This window comes from Lepeophtheirus salmonis, chromosome 2 (genome assembly GCF_016086655.4).
Source record: "Lepeophtheirus salmonis chromosome 2, UVic_Lsal_1.4, whole genome shotgun sequence".
Lineage (NCBI taxonomy): Eukaryota > Metazoa > Arthropoda > Copepoda > Siphonostomatoida > Caligidae > Lepeophtheirus > Lepeophtheirus salmonis.
In genome coordinates, this window is record NC_052132.2 from 29,908,814 (window position 1) to 29,936,787 (window position 27,974).

At 29.1% G+C, this 27,974-nt stretch overlaps 1 protein-coding gene across 2 annotated transcripts; it reads left to right on the forward strand.

The window, feature by feature from the left end:
- Positions 1–27,974, forward strand: LOC121113692 (uncharacterized). Of its 2 annotated transcripts, none has more exons than XM_040707536.2 (6): positions 1–344; positions 465–599; positions 21,053–21,196; positions 21,951–22,278; positions 24,142–24,320; positions 24,377–27,974. In XM_040707536.2, exons 2-6 carry the CDS (start codon positions 524–526, stop codon positions 24,625–24,627), a joined length of 978 nt encoding a protein of 325 aa, XP_040563470.1. In that variant the 5' UTR covers positions 1–344; positions 465–523; the 3' UTR covers positions 24,628–27,974. The 2 variants fall into 2 exon arrangements, with proteins under 2 accessions (XP_040563470.1, XP_040563471.1); XM_040707537.2 differs by having other exon boundaries at positions 24,151–24,320.

Below are 27,974 nucleotides of genomic sequence, written 5' to 3' on the forward strand. Positions count from 1 at the left end.
AAGTAGTAAGGAAACTCTGAGAAGAAGGTACAGAAAAAAAATTATACTTTTGTGAGAGTAGTAATATAAATTGGTATATTACTAAAGAAGAAAAATGAAGTTGAAAGAAATGAAAAATGTTTTTCTAAGGCGGTAGATGTCGCTACGTCAAAAGTAGAAGAGCGGGAGGGGGCTCTCTTTTTTCGTACAACTATGGTCTTCCTTTTTCTAATCCTTTTTTTCTCTTCAACTCTCTCTCTCTCTTTCTCTTCTCATTAACAAATATTCTGAGTCCCTCACAAACAGTCGTGGTGTATCTATGGAATCTCCTTATTTTTTGCACCTTTCAAAGTTAGAATGTTAAGGTAATGCTAATAATAATATTTTGAATAGTTCTTGATGTTTGTAATAGAATGCTCACAATATGTATATATAATTTGACAACCAGATGCATTTTGACGACATATAATTTTATATTTTTCTAGGGACAAATAACAAATAATACTCCTACATAAAAGACACTAGATAGTCCTAACAATATAAAATGAAAACATCAGAGGTTCTCTTATGGCTCTTTGCAAGCATATTTTATGGAGATATTTATTGTAATCCAATAAAAGGTCAGTTTTAGTATGTTATATATATATATACTATTTTATTATGTCCCATTGTATATTGAATGATATACAATATATTATATGTATACTTAGATCTGATATTCGTCTACACACAAAAAAATCTTGAATAAATATATATATATATAAAGAAATTCTAATATTTCATAAAGTCATATTTTGATAAATATTGGGCTTTATATTTCAATTGAGATACCCAAATATAGTTTAATACATTTATTTGAATTTTGAGACTTTATTTATTCCTGATATGACCTTACAAATATAATATATACATTCACTATGAGAGATACTTGAACCTGTTTGGATGAATTAAACTATGTTATTAATGAATTTTCATCATAAAACATATCGGTCTATAACAGCCCTCCTGGGATTATTAAGATAAAAAATATGGACCTATTAGAATTCTTATTACCCATTCTTTCATTATTAATTAAAAAAACTATTTGGTTCCATATAAAAAAACAAATTTATCCTCTTATTAAAAAGTTTATTTAAAAAAAAGGGCAGAGTTTATTTTCCAAGCTTATCAAAGACACAGTCAAGTATTAAACCGCCAAATTTCAGAATAATCGTTTACGAACGAAATTGTGAAACTTTAATTTCTTTTTAGAGATTATAGCAGAAAATGCTTCCAAATTTAACTGCTATTTGCACATATTTACCACTCACATATTGGGAAAAGTTAGAATGAATCTTTGTTATTACTTTATTGATCTAGGTTTTATTTGTCTCTTGATTACAAGTGAAGATTACTTTGTTTTATTCAGTTTCTTTCATAATGAATGGTATTTTTTTCTTTTTAATTGCAAATATGTCTCTTATAGTAAATATCAATCTAATTATTATAGGGATTTAAATATAAAGTACCTATAACTATAGAATAAACGCAATAAGTCACTTAGAATACACATCAAGTGAGTACCTCAGGAACTGGTCTAACAAATGTATCCACCTAGTAAAGTCAACACAGAACAAAAAAAGAGTTATTTTTATCAAAATTGAGTTTCGACTGCATTTCTTTCCTTCTACAAAAAATTATCATTCATTTCGGTCAATAAATTATGTTAATTAATCGTTGGGCACCACCACAAATTGCACTTACCGTAGTTCATCGTCACAGTTAAAAAAATAAAAAGCTGATAGATTTTATTTATCTGAAAGGACCATATTTGGGTCAAATAAACCATCATTAATTAAATGAAAGCACTCAACTTTACAAAACATTCATTTCATTTAAAAACTTTGAATACAAAGCCTATAATTGACCGAAATAAGTACTTCAAACAAACATAACTCCGTACTACATTATGTCAATTTTCCTTTTTAATTTTATTTTTGCAAAAGTACATAACAACTTTTTTTTGTTCATTTAATTTTATGCATTTGTTAGAACATGAAGCAATTATTGTACAAAATAGTTATTTTAATCGTTACTACAATCATATAAACGTCCCTTAAATTTGTATTTTAACAATCATTTAATTTATTAATTTATATATATATTTTTAGTCACTTTTAGCTTTGCCTTATTTGTATGTACATATTTAAAAATAGTAGTGGATGGGATCACGTGCAGCAACAGTTGTTGAAACTCTTCTTAATTAAACTATGAACAAATTTCATAATAATACGTGGTGTAGAGGAAGTATTAAGTATGATGGATGAGTCTTTTTACAATGGCTGTTCTCTTTGTAATAATTAGGTACTTACCTCCATAAGCACATCAATTACTCTTTTCTTTTTATATATCGTTACCCTTCTTTTTATATTTGGGCATTGTTGTGAGTAGAGCTGTTTATGTTTAAATACTTTCTATCTGATATTGTATACACATAATTGTTTAATTCCACATATCTAAAATGGTTTTAAAATAGGCTAGAGAAGAGTGGAGAGCACGTCAAGCTTTTTTATCAAGTCCTCGGCTCACAAAAGGGGCAGTAAATATTTTTTTCAACTGTTTATGATTGTATAGAGAAGATTTATTAATTATTATATGGACACATTGAATTAATAATCTTATGATCAATGACTAAGTATAAAATGAAACAGATTCTAAACGATTGATATACATTAATATAAGACTGCAAATCCAAAGTTATACCCTTTTTGAGTTCATAATATTTAGAGTCAGTTTCTTTAAATCATAGGAGGGTCAACTCTTGAAAAGAAATGAAAATAGCTCAAAGGTAAATACGCTGCATCCTTGTTTATTACAAAGAGCTTGGCATGGTGATAGGTCTAAGATAGGGCAAGGAATACTGATGAAAATCATGGGTATTTTTTACCTCGCTTTTTTTTTTTCTTTTTAGTTTTTTGTAATTGGTTATCTGAAAAATGAATTATCTTTTTTTAAGCTGTTGTCATTACTATTTAGCTTCTAAGTAGTTACATTCCCTTTTTATTACATTCAATTATGTTCAAAGCCTAATTGAACATTCATGTGTGCTCCTAAAAGACGGATTTGAGGATTTGTTGCGTAGTTATAATTGCAAGTCGTTATAAAACTCAGAGGATTGCCATCGAAGTAATTCTTGTATATGACTTGTTTATTTCCTTCTCCTCTTCCTCCCTTGTAACAGCTGATTGTAGCTGATCTATTCTCCTTCAAAAAAAATTTCGATTTTCAGTGTTATCATGTTGATTTTCGTTTTCTTTAACTTGCACAAAACACACACGATTTTCAGCACTAGCAAAGAGTACTCTATACGTTGAACTTTTTTATCTCTCTGTAAAATATTTATTAAATATAAGAGTTTCGTAATTAATTAAAACTCATTAAAAAAAAATACTCAATTCTTATTGATATTTCATACTTATTTTACTAAAACCAACTATGGGATCTTGTTTATTGTAACTTAATAAACGTTTGATTTTTTGTAGGACAAAAAGTAGAAAATAGCGTTCTCATTCCATCTCAAACAGATACTCAAGAGATCAAGTGTTAGAGTGATTAATTGTTCTCTTTCCTCCCAAATATCTCCTCTTTTAACATCTTGTCGGAGCGTAAAGTTTTTATACATATATGAAACCTCTGGTCATATTTGGGAGAAATAGCTCATGCTGAAAATCGACTTTAAACAATAAAAAAGAAACAAAAATAAATATTTATTAATTTCAAAATATTGATTCCTTTTTAACACTACACTTATTGGTCTATGTACCCTATTTTTGTAAATCTAAATATGTTCATAATGACCCAAGAATCTTTTTACTGTTAAATATCCTTAGGCCTATTGATAAACAATAGATATGGGATTTGGAGCAAAGGAGCTTCAACCATACTTCAGATTATGTGCGTAGGAAATAAGGTTTATTTGGGGGAAATTTTATATGAAAAGGTCATAAAATAATTTTTTTTGTAAATCCTAGTGACAAATTAGTTTTGAACTATTACTAATCAATTCCGGGAAAATAAAAGTTGTTCCCCTAAAAAGTCTCATCTTCTACATCTATGATGCAGATCGTATAAAAATATATACTCGTTCAGGTAACACTAAAAATATGCTTTCTAGAATAGCTTATAGGTATATATGATAGCCTAAATGAAGTTTTTTTTTGTTCATTAACAAGATTTATTTTAGGAATTTTTAAATAATGGAAACACGTTACAATTTATTACAATCCGATAATAAAAAACATTTAGTAACCAACACAAATATCAATAATATATTCTAGACCTAAACCTTATTTTGTTTAAAATGCCAATATGGTTTTGTATATACTTATCACGCATCCATCAAGCTTGGAGCTAGATGCCATTATAGTCTAGATGCATAATTACATTTTCACAATTACTGTGTGAAAAAAATATTTTCTGTACACTGCGTCTCCGTAACGTTTCTTTACCATCTCTTCAAGAGTAGAGTATACTTGTTTTAAACTGGGTACTCCGGCAGAAGGTGAGAAACTGTACCTCTTTCTGAATTTCAGAAATAACAATTTGGATTATCTAAAAGGTATTACATACTTTAAAAAATCCAACTTGACTTACTAAACGCGCACTAATTGCTACACCCATGGTTTAAATCTATTTATAAATAGACTAAGTAGTTGAATCCTTTCATTTCTGAATGAGTGACATCTACTCTTAAAACTTTGTTTGGCTTTATCAATGAAATCTATTGATCGTATATACAGTATTTGTGAGGAAATATTTCGAACTGTAATAATCTTTAAACAGTGTGCAATCTATATATAATAAAGCAAAGTTTGTCTGGACGGATGGATGTGTCTTGTAAAGTCATTGCTGAAATAAATAACAATATTGCATCCAGCATGCGTGTGATATTTTTTTTTTTTTTTAGAAAAAAGAGTACTTACGGAAAGGAGAATATTTCAAAAGCCGTTATCACTCCTACATATTTTTATTCCCTGCCATTTTTAAGGCAAACTTTTGATGCAAAATTTGGTAGTTTAACAAAATTCTCAAAAATCTAAATTTTAGGGGGGAAAAGAAAAACTAATTTTGTCAGTTTGTTGTATTCTATTGTTATTCCGCCTCTCACATAATTCCAAAATTAAATAAAACAGCGCGGAAAAATTACCTCCCACACTGTGTATGTATATACCATAGACAATCAACCACTCTTTAACCTTGTCTTTCCCTCCCCCTTGTCATCATGACTATATTGATATCCCTACATAATATATCAGTTAGTAATTAGTATGGGTCATTATAATACGCCCCCCTCCAAACAGTAATAATGTCTTAGTTTGATAATTTTTCAATACAAGACATTATTTTCGGCACAATAAATTTTTTATAGAAGGAGTTCAAGTCCTCATTTTTTACTGCATGTTTACTTGCCTTTCTATTGATAGTTTTACTTATATCTACTGTTGGTGATGAAATATTTATGAAATTATCTCGTAAAATATATGTCTAAGTCATAATTGTAAAAACTAAGGGTATATGTCGGAACCAAAAAATTGAAATTAATAATTTTAGAATATATGTGATGAAGAAAATACAATAATTATATATTCATTGAATGATTGATATGATAATGTTTTGGAAGACATTAGATAATTTTTATATAAAAAAGGAACTAGAATTAATAATACAGAAATGTTATTTGAATAAAATTAGTTATCAATTGAATTATTCAATTCACATCAGTTAGTTATTGTTAGCTAAAATGATGAAAGCTATAAGTAAATAAGGTAATAGGATTTTAGCAAATTGTAGCTTGTAAAACTTGCTATATGACAGTGGCAACAAATACAAAATTGAAACTTGTACAGACAATTCTTACTACCTTCATTGTATCTTGCAACCTTTTCTCCAACAAACAAAAAACCACTAAATTAGTTGGTAACACTTAGCCAATTCTTCCCAATTAGAGAATTTAGCCCTACTATACTTCCCTTCCAATCTTAATTCAAATACTTTAGAGGGGTGTTTGTCCGCCCAACATTAAATTGAATGTTTTAGCAATACACAGAATGGCTCATCTAAACGTTCGTAAGCCGATAAGAAAAAGTAAAACGATGCTGTAACTTTATTTTTTGACCGAGTTTAAAAAAAAAAAAATTAAAAATCAACATCATAACATAAATTTACTATTCAATCAATTTAATCACCCTTAGCTCGGACCATATGTTCACAACGTCCCTGTTAACGCCCCTGGCTTCTTAGCCGTCCCAATGTATAAAGTTCGGAATATACTCCTTATCTTAGCTCTCTTTTAGTCCTTTAGGGGTCCTTCATTGGAAGCCTGTTTAGCATTGCATGAGAGAAAAGAGTATACCTCAAAATCATTTCCACTCTAAAAAATGCCTAACATTTAAACCCCTCAATTTACAGGTCGAGGGCTCAAAAATTCGAGGCCGTCTAGCATCAGTTCTAAAAGTCTTATAATTTTATATTTGGCGTCAATCTTAATTTATTTTTTACTTCATATAGGTGTATTCATATTGGGCGATATTTGTCTGACTTATTTGAGTCCGATATAGAATTATTGTTCAAATTGTTATTATCAGTTAAGATATTCAAAAAATTTACCTCTAGTTTAAGACAAGGATCTCCAAACCGTGTCCATCTGGTGTTATTGCTGCCCTCTTAATGTTTGAATGCGGCGGGCCACTACTCATTCTTATTTCAAAAAGCATATTTTTTGGCAAAGTTGTCATAAGATCATAAAAAACGTTTTGAACGCGCGTAATACGAACAAATATTTAAAAATATTTTGTCATCTTGTATTGTCTGATACTCTAGCTGCAAGGGGCAGGAGGGGCTGTATAGGCCTTCTCAAATAAAGGAATTTTTGAAAAATTAACGCTATATAGAAGATTTTGTATGAGAAATCAGAAGAAAAGGTCATTCGATCATCAAAAAATCAAGCCCCCCCCCCTCCCTCCAAAAAATATATATATGTATAATCCAGCAGCATCCTGAACAGGGTTGCCCCATTTTTTTTATTTTGCCCTTTACTCAGCATTAACATATTTCAGATTTTAAACAATTAAAAAGAACCAAAAAAAAAAAAAAAAACGGACAAACAAAATGAAACATTTAAATGGATTAATAAATAAATACATTACCCCCCCCCCACATGTAGTAAAGATAATGATATGAAAAAATACTAGATATTATAATTATTTTAAAACACTCCTGTACAGCTTTACAATGTTTAAAATTTTTCCTGTGGCTTTATCTTTCCTTGTCCTTAGGCGTACAAAATATGCTATTTTTTTTTTGTAAGGGAGGGTTAATTTTTTGACTGTCTGTCCCGCTAAAAAGGTTAAACATCAAAAAGGGCATTTTTAACGATTGTTTTTATAAAATTTAGTTCCAACTTCCAGGGTATCGGATAATTAACGATAAGTAAACCATTTTTCTGCTAGGTCAGAAGTTTACAACTAAGGGCCCCGATAACTCCGTGCATGTTTCTTTTGATTTATCTTCATTTCAGATATTCAATCAAAGGTTTAGTGCAGGGGATTGAGTACACTTTCTCAAAAGTGAGACTGAAATTGTAATTAACTTTAATCTGATTGACACAATTCGTCTTTAAACTTCAATTTTCTTTGGAAATATAGATTTATATTTATTTATCGACGTAAAGCTATTTAAAAAAAATAAAATATGGATAAGTAGCAGTGCCAGCAAAAATACGCGTATCAAGGGGTCTAAATTTTATTGGGTATAAAGATTTCTTCATCGACATCTTCCATTTGAAATATAGTTAATAACACTTGATGATTTCTTTTGAGCCTCCGCAGAATCTCTGAAGTCTGGGAGAGTAAGTGGAGAGTTTCTTTAAAATTTTGGACCCTCCAAATTAGGGATTACTTTTTCATAATTTTGGCTTTGTTTCATAAAAAAAAACTTCTTGAGATGAACACTCCTTAAATAATCATTACTCCAAAGTTTACCCATCCAATAGAGATTTAATGATCTCCATAGACCTAAAGAATCGATAACTGATAGGCCACCAAATGGTTTGGCATTGTGTAGACTTTTTGTAAATAAACTTCTTCTTTTGTTAATTGAAAAAAAATTATTTTCAATATCACACATTTTCGTTAAAATATCAGATTGAAAAGGAGTTACACGTAAAATATGTAAAACTAAATATGCAACATTGGTATTCCATGCTATTGTCTTATCCCACATATATAAAGTAAACGAATTAACATACTTTATTCATCAATTTAGAAATGATATGATCCTGATTCATCTCAACATTTTTTCTTCTATCCATTACCCTAGCAGTTTTATTTTTCTAGTGGTCTTACAAATGGGCCATTCTTTTTGAAAAAGTTCTTTATATGGACTTTAACATTTTGTTTTTTCTGCATTAATTTCAAGGCAATAACATAAAGAGTATGTTCTCAAGATCTTTGTAAATTTTTTTAGTATATATTAAAGTTAAAATTGGAGTACCACTTAAAAATAAAGCCAAGTTATCTGCATAACATAAGGATTTTAAATAAAAGTTGAAGAGTTAAAACCAATGATTTTTTCATTTTGATGGATGTTTTGTATTGAAAGGTTGATGTATAAAATAAAAAGTATTGCATTAGAAGGGTTTCCTTGGCGCACGCCTCTTTTGTTGTAACATAAACATTTTAGTGTTCCATATTGGAACTAAGTTCTAGTTCTGGATAAGATAACACCAACCATTCGAATAATATAGTTTTTAAAACTCTTCCTGTAAAGGTTCTGGATTATGTATTTTTGAAATGGGGTATCAATAGCTTAAACGAAATTAATTGTTATTAGCGATACATTATTTTCATATTCTTATAGGATTTGTATGGTAAAGTGCCCAATGCCCATTATTTTTCCTTTAACAAATACATACTGGGCGTTATGGGTTACTTTTTTTAAAACTATACTAAACCCATTAGCAAGAACGAATGAGAAAATTGTATATATTGCATTTTCCATGGTTAAAGGATGTAGGTTATCTAAATATCTAGGATCTTTGTTGGGGTTTGAAATAAAAACAATATATCTGTCTGATCCAAAATTAGGAAATATCCAGTTGACATAACCTTTTTGTAAAAAGAAAGAAGAATTGGTTTGAATATTATTTATAGAAATTCAAAAATAAAATCCATTGGGCCCGTGGTTTATTTAACTTAGATTTATTGGCAGTAGCTGTTTTTATTTTTTCAAAACTCATATGAAGCTCAATTTATACACTTTGTATCTTGAGTGTAATATGTCCTCAATGTTGTTGAATTTTAACCTTACTCTATACAATAAGTCTGTTTCTCTTAATAGAAGATTGAGTTCATTTTTTTTTGTGTAGGCACTTCTTAATTTAGCAATTCTCTCCCCCCCTCCCCCCATTCTTATATTGGCTTCCACGTGGCATTTTTAAAAAAATCTTTCAGTTTCTAATTCTTAAATTGTGATCATCAATTTGACTACATTAAGTGTAAATTGCATAATTTGTAGATAAAAATTGACAATAATTTGTCTAAAATACATCATGTAATCCACACTCAATTAATTCGGTTTGTTATTTTATTGACAGACCACAAATTATGTAGTCTTAGATTAACATGGTCTTAAATAAATTTTTTCTCATATTATGCAATAGTCTATTCTGTAAAATATAGAGTAAAATAAATCAACTACAATTTTCAATGTTACATGAAACCTTATTCTTATTTTATTCATAAAGGATTGCAAAATTAAATACTCTACATAATATTTTTCTATAGATTCTATGTAGTAGGGCTCTCACTTGTTTATTCCTTTAATTAATCAACAAGAAAATTAACTTTTAGATAAGAGTACTTATATATGTCTAACAATGTTTTGCAGTTTGATTGATATTTTAATCAACATATTTAATAATATTGAATTATATAATTACATGATTAGGTAATGATAATATTGATTTAATCTATGAAGATTGCACATAAGTATATTCAAGTCTTTTTTGTATACTTATAACTTATATATATGAGATTATACGTACATTTAGTCATAAGTACCTACCTATGTTTGTCTTTTGAACATTATCCTTAGCAATAATTGGCCTCCTCCTTATTATTTGTGCTTTCTAACAATATGAAATATACTTATGTTTAGCAATCCATAAATAATAAAAAATATAAATAAGGAAAGTTAATTTTGTAAATCCATGATTCTGTTTGAAATCAGTGCAAAATCTAATATACATACTAATAACTAGAAATTGAAACTAGGTAAAAACAAAACTTACTTGATAAGTAGTGTTTAACTTTTCTTCTATAATATTTATTAAAAAAGCGTTATGAGGTTGTGTAAAAATCTTCCATTATTTGACTAATTTCTATTTCTAATGTTTTATTGTATGGACAATGTACATTGTACACAGGTTGTACTCAAGTTCTTAATACTGTGTGTGTGCCCTCCCCCCATGTATGCATTTGGTACTCATGATTTATATATGTATATATTGATCAACAACAAACGTGGCCTTATACCTTGAAGTTGAACATAACCCTTTTAGTAGTTTCTTACATTTTTCTTTGTCTATGATGTCTACCTCCTTGTGTTCTATAATCAAACAATTCAATTATGCATGTAATGCACCAAACTTGCTCATATCTATGCATAATAAATGCATTCCCCTAAAAAAAATTCTAACTAACTTTTAAATAAATAACATAATTAAAAAAATGTGAAATAATCAATACGTTGCTATACTTATTTTTGTAAAACATATTATCCTCCGCTATGTTAGAAAATAAACTGAAAATAAACATGGTTACTCTTACGAATTGAAGATTTTTCGGGAGTAAAGCATCTTAGCTGTCATTACGTTTTATAGGATCAGCTGTGAGTAGCTATGAAGTGAAAGAAACAAACATATTTCCCATTCCTTATCTAGCAATGATATAGGTAGAAATTACCGTAAAGTCAATCCTCAATTCTACTTCCCCTCCTACAAGTACTTATACTTACCAGCAAAACCTCAGTGTTACTCTTTGTTTATCGTGCACTAGTGATATATTCATACCTATCCTTATTTCTTTTGTTCTGAGAGAGATAACATATAACGGCTTTGTAAAATACTAATAAAACACTGTTAATATTGCAACTTCAAAGGTATCCTGCTCGTCCAATATCATATTTTTTACAACTACAGCTATACTACTAGATAATTTAATAACTTTAGTATATGAATACATTATTCAACTAAATAAAAGCCGTTTTCTTTTTGTTTCTACTGATAAAGTTGTTATGAAGCGAAAGAGGGAATTGTTTTCATAGGAATAAAAATAAATTTATCATTGAATATCATTCTAAAAATATCAAATATAGATCCACAACAAACACAAATTTTAACTCTAGAACACATTCATTACACGATTGTTTAATTCAATTCCTTTTTATTTATTTATTTCAAAACTGTTCTACTCTGAAAAAAATAGTCCTTAGTTCAGTGATTGACCACCTTTCAAATATAGAGACCCATTTTAGAACACTCGATCAAGAAACAACGCCAATTCTTAAAATATCTTATATATACAGTCATTTCTTTTTCTACAACAAACTGCCACACATTGTCATTATGATTATAGTTTGTAAAGTATGTATATGCTCTGTAAATTATTCATTATCTAATCGCCGTGATGTTTAAGGTTAATAGGTAAACTTTTACCACTCGCCATACATAATTGTTGTTGCATTTGAGGTCAAAAGCATCCTCTATTCAAACCACTTTGACTTTACGCCCAACTACCTTGATCACCATTGACACGGTATTCTTACAAAAAATATAGGCACTGAGTGTTCAAAATAGGGTAGATGCTATGGCTATATTATGTAAGAATACCATGTTAATGGTGGTCAAAGTTACTAATTTTGCAATACTGCTTGTATGAACAACAGCAGTAGCGTGAACAAAACAAAACAAAAGCCAAAAATGTTCAATACTGTCTCAGTCGTTGTGTTGAGTGACATACGGAGATATTATATTTAGTGTAATATTTAGAACTGATATAACTGTCTTAATATGTTTGCAGCATGCTTTATATAATATTCACATTTGTCTCAAAATCAATGAATGAGTTTTGCAAACTGATTTGGGATCTAAACCCCAGGATGGGGAACCACTGTTTTAGTTACTCAAAAAAGGAAGAAAAAAACAATGCATAGTTCATTTACATCAAAACTCGTAAAAATACCTTTATGACCATGCATTTCCATTTTTTGTACCTTAAAGAGAACAACATTTCATTCAAAGCTGTCATAATTTAATGTGTATCAAAAAATGAATATTTTTTAAAATATTTATTCTTATAAAGTGCTCTTAAAAAAAATACACTTATGGGTTTCAATTTACAGAACGGTATGATAGTTATTATTCTAACCAAAAATGATAATTTTTTTAGACTATAAAAAAAAAGAGTAGATTATCTTTCTTTTCTTTTTTTTTTTTACTTAAAATGTATTTTCAGAAAAATATAACTAAATAAACAAATATATTAGTTTATCAATTCGGAAAACATGTATCTACAAATTATATTTTATGTTTTTTATTTAGTTCCTTCAAGACGAAAAATAACACTAAATTAAGTAGATGATGTAAAAACAAATTGTAAAAAATAAAAAAATAAACGTTATAGGCCATTAAATCCAAAATTTTGACTTATTACAGTCATTTTCGTGTTTATTGATAATTAAAAAAAAGAAAATCAATAAAGGACACATAAGTTTCACGAAAATTGAAGTTTTGTCGGCCAGTTGTGTTGCTCGATACACCACTAGTGCAGTGATATTGGCAGGGGTGTAAATAATATAAAATGACGGTGTTTATTTGTTTTTATCTCATAGCTGTGAGCAGCTATGAGATAAAAACAAATAAACACAAACTCTACTCCGTATCTAGCCATGATATAGAGATGAATTTCAGCAATATCGATCCCCAATTCTCTCCCAGTAATTCACATATAACTCTGCAACACATCTTCAGAACGACTCTTTGTCTTTCCTGCAATAGAAATGATTTTATACTGATTATTCTCTCTTCAAAAATAAAGCAATACTAATGAATAATCTTTCAGACAGCAATTACAAAAAACAAAAACAATTCGAGATCTTCACATTTCATATTTATTTAATACCTGGATATGGGGAACTGACACGTTTTAAACGATACCATTAGAAAACTAATATATAAACCAGTATTATAAGTGTCATTATATCATATAAATATTGGTCCTCTGATGACGTAATTTTAAAATGTCTGAAATTGAAAAAAATATTGATAAGATCTTTGCAAATATGTACAAATAATCAATAAAATTGAAAAAGTTTTTGATAATTTTATCAAAATATTGATACTAATTTTGTAACCGAATTCCGTCAGAAAATAATGGTATGGTGACAACAATATTGACGGGTGTAATTAACGTTTTATTAATCTAACTCATTTTTTTTAGATATGCACATTGTAAATTACAACCTTTTGGTCGATTCTTAGACACCTGCTGTTGATTTCCCTATGGGGTTTTATTCACTTGCTCATTGTAGGAATACGGAGTAATTTAAATTTTAAATACCTCTATTTATATGTAATTATCGATAAATAAGTACTTTTCGACATATTTTCATATAATCTGATGGTTCATGAGGGTATTTAACAATTTTATTTATTATTTTGTACATATTTGCAAGGATTTTATTCGTTAAATGAACTACCTTTGATTATTGTGTATTCGTAAAATTTTGTAAATTAGCCTTTTTCTCTTTTTTGGAATGTTTCATATCATATTCTAAATTTATAATATACTTTAAGTGTTCCTTTTTTGTGGGTGGTACTTCATCAGTTTCTGAATTTTTAATAACTTCTATAATTAGTTATTATCTTGCTTTTAATTATTTATCTACCTTAACGATAACCATGGACACAAAGGAAATAAAAAAGAAGTGAAAGATGTGATATTCCGTATTAAGTATAACTTTTTGCATAATAGTAATTAAATTTATTTCACCAAGTACTATTTTAGATTATAAATTCATTCACCATATAAAATAAGAGTAAACACTATTTAATTTCTTCAGTCATCTGTATATTTATAAATGAGAGATTTTGTGTGTACATGTCCTTAATACGTGCCCACACCGTTGAGCCTAGGAGGCTGAAATTTTGCACGGGTCCCTCTTTTGGGCTTAGACATACTAAGATGGGGGTAAGGATTTTTAGCAAATTTAAATATGGGGGGCTTATACTATCCACAAAAACCTTTTTTTGCAGCTCAAGGAGACTAGCTAGGGTGTTGAGTTATTTATCAAAAAGTGATTGGCATTTCAAAAAACAACTATACAAATCCTGATGTTTTCAAAATTTATTCAAAATCAAAAAAGTTATGGGCTAATAAAGAAATCGGGGAAATTTGCAATTTCGTTTATTTCAGATGCAAAAAAATGAACTTCCAATGAATTATGGAATTAGTAAATGTAATAAAGTTCGTAGAAATTTGTTCGGAGATTCGTTTGCATATATATTTGCCAAATTAAAATTGATTTTTAACTAAAGTATCTGTGATTTTTCGAATAATTTTTCCTTTTTTCTCTTTTTTCCCCCATTTTTTCATCAAACGTCAATTTTCAGTGCTTTAAGAAAAAGTGCCACAAAACGATGCACAAATAATTGTCGACACAATAGTTTAAATGGAGTATTTTTAATTTCTGAACCTTTTTTTACATTATTTTTGCAATATCGGGGTTTTTTTTTTTGACAACATTATTCTTTTTTTAACTTTTTGTTTTTGCCAGTACGAAAAAAATAATGGTAGGGTTGTGTTTCTTTAATAATTTTAATTAATGATGTTAACTAGTTTTTTCAAAGTTAGTACAAAAAAAGTTTTTTGCAATTTTCTTTGTGAACTTCGATTCCGGAATTTTTTGAAGTAAATAAAAAATGAAATTATCATCTTGACAATTTTTGAGATGTATATATATTTTGGTATGTTTTTTGAAGTTTACAATTCATTATTTCTTTTATTTTCATAATAATACTACAAAGTTACAAGAAGCAAAAATTAGAGTTATTTATATATATATATATATATACATTTTTTTTTTGGGGGGCAAATTTTACAATACCTAACCAGATTGATATAATGTAAAGAATCCATGAGAATAATAATTTTGAATTATCAGGATCTTTTCCGACAACAACAAACAAGTAGTATAAAGAAGGATATAAAAGTATTTTCTGAATGTTTTTTTTTAAATTTTCTCAATTAATTTGACCCTTTCCAATGTAATTTTCCTCTCCCTTCTTATTTTAGCAACGCGCCGGGTAGTCCTTAGCTTGTACTGATGTATATAGATCTAGAAATTATCGAAATTTTTGAGTTCGTGGAAAAGAAGTAAATTTTGGTAACTTTGACGCGTCATTACCTTCATTGTATCACACAACCTTTCCTCCTAATAGAAATTGAAAAAATTCCCCAAAATCATGCGGTAGTTAGTCAATCATACCAACTCCTATTTATCTCTTAACTATTACCAAACTATAATTGTCATATTATTCTCCATCGTTTGGAACATGAATTACATGGATTTATATTTCATAACATTAAAATCCTACATATAATTTTATTTGATACTATATTATAATTTATTAATATTTTATTATAAGCGTAGCTATACATTTCTATTTGTATACGATAACCAAAATTTCTTCATAGAAATAATAAAAAGACCCATATATACAAATATACATCAACCACTAGGGATTAACAAGAAGTTGTATTCATGTCCTTTTGTAAACGGATCATAAGTATAATATAATTAATTACTTCGTTTATGTATCAAAAATAATAAATTATGAAATAGCAATGACATATCAAGTGAGACGAGGGAATCGACAGCTTACAAAAAAAAATACATGGGGAATTCTGGTGTTAACGAGTTTATGCCGTGTTGAGAGACAACAATTTTACTGATGGATATAACTTTAAACCCTATTGTAATCCCAGCAGTCTAATCCGTTGGAATTTTCACAATACAGAAGAATTCTAATTAAAAGCATTATTACTTAGATAATGGAGTGATTTTTAAGTCTACGAGGATCCCATTGGTGTACAAGTTAAGAGGAAGAGTTAACTTATACACACCAAATGAGTTCATTTCCTTATCTGTAAGAATATTGGCTAATTACTAACATGTATTTTTTTAACAAAATTTATCCCTCCGAGGATTTTGACAATTTCCCCATCCAAACTTATAAAATCACTACTTGTAGTACCCAGCATGGACCGGCATTGCCCAGATTAATTAAGGCTGGCTAAAAGACAAATTTTCCTTTCACAATATAGAACATAACTTCTCCACAAATCATTAGTGAGCACACTCACACACAACTACTCAATACTTAAATCAGTTCACATGAATTTTCTCCTAAGGTATGAAAAAATAATAATAAGAGGTTGACGATATTTGTTTGATTTTGATTTGAGGAGCCAAGAAGTACTTTATTCTCTAGAGTGCTCACTAACAGAAACAGTGTTCCCTGTATACATGCTCGACGCATGTATACAAAACGCCTCACATATTTCAATAATACACAATATTGCTTTTTTTTCTTAGATTAAAAGCGTAAATATGATATACATTAGGGAGCACTCTATATAGTGCACCTTGTATATACGTCGATGCTACATACTAAACGTCTGTAAGATCTACATTGGCTATATTTTATGTCTGAGATACAAAATGTCTTCCTTTTGTTCAAAAATTCAAACATACAAATCAACTTTGCTCTATGAATATAGCTAATAATAAGTGAAATAAAGTTATACCTTTTAATATTAGCTAAAATCCCAGAAAAGTACTCGTGTGAGGATTTGCAGGCAAGTATGGGGGGAGGGGTTAATGGGGTATTATTTTATTTTATAAAATTTCCTAAATTAATAATAAAAGTATCATGCCAAGCCAAGTGGGGGAAGGAGTGTAGTATGTTAGCTCCTAGTATTTTGTGACACAAGAGGGATTAATGAAATGGCACAGCAATAACAATAATAATAAGACATGTAAACAAAGAAAGCTCTTCTCTCAATTGAAAAAGGAGAAGAAGGAAGCTCTGGAGAAAGAAAGAAAGGCTATGATAAGGATATGATGGTGCTATGGAAAGAAAAATAAAAGACAAAGGGAGATTTATAAAGTGGCTGGCTTCTAGCTCTACGCACAAACAAAAAGAATATGAAAAAAAAAAATCCCAGATATCTTAAGTTTAGGAGTATAATCAAATATAATCATTATTATTTTTATATAATTTCTTTGGTTTCATTTCCTTTTATAGCTACAGAGTTTTGAGATTCAAATGAACGAATTACTTTTCACTGTGATAAAGTTAATTTTTGATTTTGTTTCATTATATACATACACAAATATATTTTTGCTGTATATCAACCTCAGGAATTAATGATTTAGTACACAGTTTATTGTTGTTTTGTTCTATGGTAATGAGGCTATTGAACTTCACGTAATGTAGTCAAAATAAAAGGAAAGTACTTTAACATATGATAACATCTGAGATAGGAATCAGAATTTATTATCCCTTTCTGATAATATTCTATAAATTACAGTATAAAGTAGAGTATTTACTCTAGTATTTTTAACTATAGTCATCTATAATAATACCCTTAACAAAAAATGTAATGTTTCTTGAATAAATATTTCTACCAAGTTTTATTTGCTTATCAAAAAATACTATATCATACTGGTTTTGATAATGAAGAAATCAAAGTTGTTTTAAAAGACATAGTCGGGTCTTTTGCCCGGCCCTCTAAAAATATATATATTTTTTTTTCATGTGAACCTCTGAGACAAATAATTGCTTAGTCCAACTCTACATGTAGACCAAGAGCAATTGAAAGGAATGCAAGAAAGTCCTAAAAATGAGACAAATTTACTCAATTTTTATTAATCAAAAAACTTATTACTACTTACATGAGATAAACAAAACTTTTTTGTAGATATCTCTTAAACATTTATTACTGGACACTTGATATTTTAACATATCCTACAAAGAACAAAAAACTAGTGTTATGTTTAATATCAGGTCCTCTGCCCTAAATTAGGTGTTTCAAGTGGTTTCAAAGTGAAGATACCTGGTTTAGAGGGAGGGTAAAATTGCTTCTATCAATAAGATTTGCACAAAAATTTCTAGGAGATTTTAGCAGTATAGACAGGTGCTCTCCTCACAGAAGATATTCGATGTACAGTTGAATATGATAGGCTTAATTCCTTATAAATTTAGCACATTTTAGTATTGGTATTAACACTGAGCAATAAAAGCTAAACTATGTTTATTGATAAAATATTTGAATTGCTTCTCATCAAACTTCTAATCTAAAAAAGTCATACAAAATTGTCTTAATTAAATTTACACACACTATAAAGCGGTTTAAATCAGGGGGGGTTGACTCTATTTCATGTTATTCATTTTCATAAATATTCTCTTAGTTCTGGTTCTGAGATGATCCCTTGTAGTATGGAGTAATGTTGTTCCAAATATAAGTACTGTTCTGAGTTATCCCCCCCCACACACAGTACCTTAAAAAAGCCTACAGCTGCTTTTATTAATGTGATCTTTCCCTTTCTTATTTTTAGCTAAAAAAGTATCAAAAATACGGATATATCGTATTCATGATAAACTGCCTACGTGTAGAAATTACAGAGTTTTTCTCTTGAATGAAAATGCACACCCCTTTTTAATAAATTTTTAGAAAAAGTCACATTTATCATAGTAAAGTATCCGACATACTTTACTATCATTTTATATAATGGATGATATAAATTCCTTGTCATTAATTAAGGACATATTTTTCACGCATAAATACATGGATAATAAATGTATGGAATATGTAGGTAGGTAGGTGCACAAAATACCTCTATTCATATATGAATTTAAAAAAAAGATAACACTGGGTGGAAACTTGAAACTTAGACACTTGTATAATATTGATTTGAGAGGTTCTCTGTGAGTAAATTAAAACTGTTTGTAATTGGATAACTAGTCATGTATCACCATGACGGGGAGCGGGCTGTTATTTACCCCAACTTCATTCGCAACACTTGCAACTCATTTTGCAAGGGGATTGTCGCCATCTGTTAGCCCAATGGCGGCCAAATAGAACAGATGAATGGAACATTGGCTTTGTATCAGAGAAATATTAATGAAGATTTTAATTATATGTGTCATAATGAATGACAGGCTATTTTCCTTTTTTTTTAAATGTGTAAGTTTCAAGTTTCCACCCGGTAAATATATTATCCCATATTTAATGTATCTATTATGAAGGAGGAAAATAAAAAGAATTTATATTATGAAAGTTACTTTATTTTTTTATTAACTACCATTTATTTATCTACAATTTTAACTTGATACATACAAAACCATTAAAATTACTTAATAACTATCAGGTAAAAAATAAACAATTCTAATTAAATTAAACGTGGAAACACTTTTTAAACTTTTAAGTAAAATATTAAAAATAAATAAGAAAGAACTATTGGTGAACCACATTAAAGAGCAAAGTGCTTTAAAGGAGAGTCATCATATTAATGTTTGTACGGGACGCCTAGTGCTCTATTTGATAGTAGTAGGAAGTCTGTTATAATGCACTCCAACTTACTATTTTCATCTTCTGCCGGGTTCATCATTTTGAGGCAGACGCTCTACGAGATCATCACACCAAAAGTGCTGTCCACTACAATTTCTGATGCCTTACTGAGGGGACCACCCTAGGCCAACTATAGAATAGATGGCGAGAGGACTCTACTTCAATTTTACAAAAGAGACATTATTTCTATTGTGGGTTGAAGGTCTTATTATTTGTTAATAAGGAACCATTAGCTAATTTATAGGGAAACCATTTTTGTTTTGTGGGACAGTCTCTGGCTAAAAATAGAGAAAAAATATATGTTGACCCACTCCAAAGTCACAAATATTATAATTTATTTGTGTATCTTACTTAAGTTATCAGTCTATCATATGATCTCTCTATCCCATCTCTACAATCTAAAAAACCAAATATTGTATTTTCCAACTACTATTTTAGATTTTAGATTTATATACAACTGTTCATGGATGCTAATAGATGGTACAGCGTAGCTCTGGTAATCGTGAATGTCACATTGGAAAGGTTTTATTAATTTAATAAAATATTTACAAATTTTTTCTGTAACATTGACAGGTAGAGTAATAGAAAAAAAAGATTTCTTAAAAAGAATAATATCTTCATCAGACCAAGGAAAACTGAGGTGGTGACGAAAAGAAATCATATGAAATCACTTTTAGACATGAGAATGAGTTATTACAAGATCTCCTGCATCGTTCCATTCTCCAAGGGTCTCATACTCAAAATTTAAAGGATGAAGTACGACAATAAGAACCTTGAGAAAAATTCAAAAGGTGTGTGAAAACGACTTGGTGAATATCTGTCCTCCGTCTTCCCTAGACTGCAACTCTCTAGACTATGGGATCTGGGTCGCTATCGAGAGGAAGGGTTGTGCAACTTCCCATGTGAATGTGGATGCCCTAGAGCCTGCCTTGGATAATGAGTGGGCTGACTTGTCCGATGAATATGTTAAAAAGATCTGAAAGTTCTTCAGGCCTAGGATTGAGAATATGGTGGAGGCCAAGTGTGGCCACTTTGAAATTTAACTGTTTACACATATATATATATATCAATTCTCAGTATCTTACTACTTGTACTTTTTGAGATTCTTGATAAAGTTAAGATTATGGATATTCATTCACGATTCGCGGGGACACACAGTAGGGGTCATATGCAACAACTACTAAGTGCAAATCAAGTATTATATTGAGAAAATTTCTATTTTAATGTTAGGGTTAATTTGGTTCCTTATATAACTTTAAATTAATTTGAAAATATTTGCAATTTATTTATGTAAACAAATACGGAAAGACAGTATTAATATTTGTATATTTATTTCGTTACAGGAATTACAAATTGCTTAAACAATGAGGATTGCCTTGGCTCGAATCGTCGTTGCCATAGAAACTCTTCTCTCTTGACTGGAATATGTACTTGTAAGGATGGATTTTTTCCCGCCAAAAATGATAAAATAGCCTGTTTAAATATAAGTAAATAGTTTTCAATTTATTTATCTTATCCATGAATAACTATACTTCTTCGTCAATTTTTTTAATTTTTATTCTAATATTGTATCCCATTGTCATTAAGTAGTATTTTCAATACGTATATAAATTTATATATAGATCACGTCATCAACTTTATAATATACCGCAACCTTTCCTTCAACAGAAACAGGAAAATATTTTTTGAAAATTGCTCACAGATCTTAACGAGAGTAAATTCAAAACCAAATAGTCAACGTTTAGAAAATTGATAAAGGAAAAAGAAGCAGAAAAGTTGATAGCTGTCAACCAAATATGATGTAAATTTATAAACAAACACTTTTTTATTGCCAATATGTAGGGATGGAAATATTGTTTGAATTGTGGTGACCGAATATGTCGATGAGAACACAAAATGCTTATTACTTGCGGGGTCATTTTTCAAATTTTCCTATAAATATACCCAAGATTTGATTGACAATACTATTTATTTTAAATTTACAATATCCTTAAGTATACCTGACTTTGATACCCACCGTCATATTTAGAGACAATATTTTTTATATTTGAAGTGGAACATTAAATGAGTCTTTTAGACAGCATATTTAATTATTTATTATTTTCTTATAACATATTCTTTGCATTTTATTTCCATTTTCTGATTAAAGTATATGAGATGCTCATAAATTCACCAAAAATTTCCATAATACTTTAATTTAATGATGTCTTACTCGATTTAATTCATTTATTTTTTTGTCAGAAATAAGAGAATGTGTGGACTCATCAGATTGCCCTCCAAATCTCATTTGCCACAGTGGACCCCAATACCTTAGTTTCCGGGAATCAAAGTATCAGAAAGATAAAGTCTGCACATTTGTTTTCAATTCTGACTCCACGAGTGTCATGGGGATTGGAGGTGATCTTCGAAGTTCGCATATCTATGACCACTTTTTCGTGGGAAGACGCAATCGTATTCACCCACCCTTTCATCCAGAGTACATAAAGTTTGTTGAAGATGCTATGCTCGTCCTATTTTTGATATGTGTTCTAGTAACGCTGCTTATTGTTCATCGAGCATCATGTTTCAGGTAATTGATTATATATTAAGGTATGTACCTATGTTTGTAGGTACTAAGGCAGATCTCACGTATATTACTTTCGGGTTATAAGATTTTTAATAATTCACTAAAATATTAGTAGAATAGACATTGAAGATTCAATTCAGAATAGTCTTGAGTCAATTCAAATGGTCATTTGATTTTTCAGTTTAAAAAAAAACCTGTGTCGATCTCACATTTTATTAAGTCCACTTGACTTTTATCAACAAATCTCATAAAACATTTTGAGTTTCGTAGATAAAGAAAAGTATTGAGGTAAGAATAATTTTTACTTGGTCATTGGGATTAGTTAGGCAGACATAGAATAAAAATTATGATCTTGTAAAATTTAGTGCAACTGTGGTGTTTGGTCTACCAGTATATAATATGTTAATAGGAAAAAAATTACAATTTTAAATTCATGGCTGTTTCGAAAAAATATTATTCCTTAAGCATCCCAAAGGTAATAAATAGTATAATGCAATGGAACAATCTTTGGCATACCTTATCACCTCTATATATTTCTTTCTCTATGGAACTCCCTCAATGTTTTTATAAGGTTTTTTGTTTGGGAGGTTATGTGTATCAACGATTTATGGTACAGGAAAAAATGACGTCCATAACAAATGAAATCAAGCACGTATAAGTAAGAAACCAAGAAATGCACTTTTATTTTGTATATCAAAAAAAAAAAAAAATGGGTCTACAAATACCATTGGCAATTTTTTTACTATTTAAAAAAAAATATTTAAAGATAGTTCAAATACTCTAAAGTTTTGAAATTCAACACTTTTTAGAAAAAACTGGTACTTAATGTTTAATTTTGTCCACATGAAAATTTTTTTATTAAAATTTTAAATTTTGTAAAATTTATATACAAATTATTTAATAGATTTTTATAACTATCTTTAAGGGTAGTTGTTGTACAATAAATTGTATTTTTCCGTCTATTTTTTTGTTTGTAAGCGTGCTAGAGTCAAAAATTTGAACTGAAATGTACCCAAACTTGCAATTACGTGTATTTTTTTACTAAGATAAATAAAAAACAAAAGCGTTTGATTAGCTTGACTTTTATTCGAGAAACAATTATAAAACCATGTCGTTTTTTTTAAAAACAAAAATAAATACTTACCATAAAATATGGCCAAGAAAGTTTAGTATCCCTATGTTCTAAAATTTTATTTAATACACTCTGCAATAAAATAAAATCATTTTTCTAAAAAGAAATACAATAAGTTGTATGAATTAAAAAAGTTTTATTTTTGTTGCATAATGATTATACACATCTAAAGTTTTGTGTTAACAGCTATGAAAATCTTATCAGATTCTTGAATACACCAAAACTTCGTATTTAACTACCTTGCGATTTTTTTTCTTTTTTTTTTGTTTGTTTTTAAATTAATTTTCATTGAAAGGATTTAGAAGGATAATTATTGATACAAAAAATTACAAAATTGTAGATATTGCATATTTTATTTTTAAATTGTAAATGAATTAGTTATTTGTGATTCTACGAAGATCTTAAAATTTTGTGGTTTATCCAGAATAAATCTTTTTCCAATTCCTTGATTTTAACACATTGCACCAATTTACAATCCCTGCAATACATTGAGTCTGATGGCATCAATTTTTGGAGTTATTTGCATAAAAATATTAAATTCAAATTTCACAGTATTTTTGTATTAAAAACTATCTCAACCCAAAATATATCGATTTAACCACAGAATAATTTCCTGGTAAATGACTAATCCTACCTATTAGGTACATATCTCTTGTTGTTTTTTTTTTTTTGGAAGGGCGATGAATATATCTTATGCTAACTTTTTGTATTGCGTTTTCTCAAAATTGTAAAAGATATTTTAGGAATGCAAGACGTAATGGAGTTTTGAGGTATATAATACCACATGGCGATGATATTCCTCCACCTTATAGCCAATATGGTCCACCTGTTACATCAGTTGTACCTGTAAATAGTACTGAAAATGAAGGAGAAAGCAATACAAATGGGCAAGAGGTCAACAGTGTCTCTGAAAGTAAAATAAAATTATATAAATGATTCACATAGTTAGTTACACATTTTCTATTCCAGATACGATAACTCATACAGAAAGGATATTAAATAGAAATTTTAAAGCCTCTAGACCAGAGACGCCTCCTCCTTCTTATGCCGAAGCACTTTTGATATCACAGGCTCGATCTGCTTCTCTTCGTGAATCTCAAGTTTCGACTCATCAAGAAAGTAATGCCAATGGGTCAGGACTCCCTTTGTACATTGCTCTCCCTCCCTGTGAAACAACGTCCTCAAGCTCGAACATTGAAATTACTCATACGACAACGTAAAAACCTCGCCTGAGAGAATGTCGTAAAAATATGGTAACATAGAGAAACGACATATCTGAAGAGAGAGAGAGATCACTATATAGTATTCTTTGCTTTCTGATTCTTACGTAAGGATTGGAATTTTGTCATTAAAAATACAACTTTTACAATGAGAACCGGGAAAACGATTGTTCTTTTTGAAATTGTGTCAAATGATTCATTATATATTATTATAAAATTTGATCTATATTAATGCCACTTTCAAAGCCCCAGTTGCAGTAATATGCCTTTTTTTTACCCTAAAATTGAATAACAGGGAACTGATGTCAACAAAGGGCTTCATTCGAATCTACTAGTTTTGAGCTTTGGTAAATAAATTTTAAGTCGTGTTTGAACCGTAACTTTTTTTAAACCCCAACAAATTTGCTCAATTTTGATTCGGACTGGTTTTGGAGTCGCTTTGCATACAAAACTGGGTCTCAATCGATGAAGCAAAAAAAAAAAATATATATATATAGGGCTTTTTTATTATTAAAAAGAAAAAAATAGCTTTTGCATTACACTTTTTTTGAAAAAAGAAATTTCGATCAAGAGTTTCAAACTGGGGTCTGATCCAAAATTACATTCAAAACATCCTTTAAACGTAACTGTAAAAAAAAAAAAAATTGGTCTTGGACTCAGTCTCACCAGTAGAACCTACTATAAGTCTTGCCCCCAACCTTCTCCTCACGCCCTACAAAAGACACATTCCCAGTAATATGTATTTTAGTACAAATTTACGCTTACCGGCTTGGGTATCAATCCTTTTCTCATCTATAAAAAAATTAGTAATACTTCATTTTCATTAATTTCAAACGAAGAAATGGGGGAGGGGGGGTCCTCTTAATTTTTCGACAAACCATGTGATACATAACGAGCAAACCTCCTTTTCCTTTTTCCTAAATAATATACATACATAGTACATGTCAATTATGTAATAATTAAGATAAAATATTGATATATCAGCTCAGTTATATAGTACTACTTAATCCAATTAAACACTCCAAAGTTTTCTTTTCAAGTTGAATATTCTTTATCATTATTCCTTAATAGATGTTTATTAGATTTCGTTAATTAATTATTAAAGATATACCAACATATATCTCTCATAAAAATATGGAAGAGAGAGCGGGGCTAGTAGTCACACTTTTGGCATATTGCTCAACTTGTAGAAGTGGAATTAAAATATGAGTTTTTTGAGCCAAAGTTCCGATAATTATTTCAATTTTTGATATCAATTTCATATTATGGTTATAGATTGGGCCAGTCTTGGATCCAGATGCAAAGCCCTCCGCTATGGTATAAGTAAGCTTATATTATTTCAAATGATCCAAGACCCAAAATGGTTTCGGGTGCCCAAATTTTTTTGGGTCATAAAAAGATGCTAATGATTATCCAGATCTTTTAAAGATTGTACTATTACTTTATACTTAATCTTAGTTATAAAAAAAGTTCCATTTATATAGAACGTACACTTTATTTATTTTAATTAGTGATTGGAGCGACATCTACATAAATAAATTTATTAAATTGTTATTCTAGAGAGTGTTATCTCATACGTAATTATTGTTTTTGTATCATGCAACTTTACTCCCGATAATAAATAGGAGAATGTCTGAAACCTCAGTTGGTAGTTATCCAATTCTTCTCAACAATAGTTTTATTGTAGAGAATTGTTCACAGTTTAAAAGTAGGTAATTGTAATTGAACCAATCAACCTTAAAAACAATGATTAAGAGAAAACTCGATAGTTGATAATAAAATGTCCTGTATATATTGTGTTAGTGAGGTACGGCCGTGATCACAAACCCAAAAAAGCACACTGTATTTGGTTATCTGGAGTAAAAGTTTTCTTATCTTTTCGTCTAATCAGTGTTCTTAAAATTGAATGGCCGGATATCAATTAGTTCTCAATAAGCGGTGAACAGTTATTAACTATTATTCAATAATAATTATATAGTTGGAAGAATCGTCGAACTACCAACTTATTTTCAGGCTTTTTCTATGTATTTTTTATAGATGAGAGGTTGCAAGATACAATAAAAGTAATGACTTGGCCATTGTTATTATAGCAATAGTTCTATTAATGTCTAATAATTATGTTATAAATGAAATAACATTGCGTTATTTTTGTTAACGGCATCAGAAATCAGTCTAAATGTAATCTCAAAGTTGATCCCAAAGTTTGAGTACCCAAAATTTATCCAAATATCCAGGTCCAAATATCCAAACCGACACGGATCTTAAAAAATGTGGATCCAACCCATGTTTAGTCATAGTTACTTTTAATTTTATCAAAAAATTTCTGAGGCAACTTTCTCTATTAATAAAAAATATTTATCAGCATAGTTGAAAAAAAAGTAATCAGTATATGGATAATTGATCAAATATTAACGTATTAAATTTAACATAAATAAAGTGATGTCATAAATTGGTATTGAAGATTACAGGAATTATACACTTTTCTTAAAAGTCTTATTGGCTTCGTATGTGTTTTGTTTGATTTTTGTTCCTTCCATAGTTTAGATAAGGACACGTAGCTTACTAAATAAAACTACGTGTCGTTAACTAATGTGTACCAATTTCTCTCTAGCTATTCTTTGACTTAAAATGTTTGTATATCACTTACTATTAAATCAATTGACTTATTTTATAAAAAATTTTAAATAAAATATACATGATTAGGAATGCAAAAAGATTAATAAACATAAATAAAAACACGACAGGGGTTTACATTCAGAAAATGAGTCACAATTCAGGATTATGTGCCCATACTTTCTACCCATAAATAACTAGCTAATTCGCCACAAATATGTGGCTACTCCCTCTAGAAGCTTAGAAAATAAAAGAGCACCAACTTGCCTCGTGTGACAATTAGCCCCTCTCTCCTGGTATATTGTTGAACTGTTTGTTCAGCTGAAAGAATTACATTTTTTTGATTTCTATTTATACAGTAGATGTGAATTCCTGAATTGCTTATTTTATTTACAAATGCCACAAAATTTATTAACAAGGAAATTTATTCCACTATTCCATATAATTTTTTAGATAATATTTTAATATTCTTTAAGAGTCAAATTTTATTTTATCCCTTTTTAATGTTCCAAGTATACCCTCCGATTAAATTTACGTAATATTTAGGATTTCTATTAAATATTTTAAGTTAATAATTTCCTTGATCACTATTTTTACTTCCCTGAATTAATTAAAAAAAATTTCAATGTTGTAAGTTTAAAATATTCTAATTATTAATATTAATACCTATGTAATCATTATCTGTGATATATCTATTTAAATTGACAATATTGAAATATATATATATTAACTTT

Coding starts and splice junctions, on each gene's coding strand:
- LOC121113692 (XM_040707536.2), top strand. CDS start 524: ATGAAAACATCAGAGGTTCTCTTATGGCTCTTTGCAAGCATATTTTAT. Junction 22,279..24,141: donor CATCGAGCATCATGTTTCAG/GTAATTGATTAT, acceptor AAATTGTAAAAG/ATATTTTAGGAATGCAAGAC. Junction 24,321..24,376: donor GGTCAACAGTGTCTCTGAAA/GTAAAATAAAAT, acceptor TTTCTATTCCAG/ATACGATAACTCATACAGAA.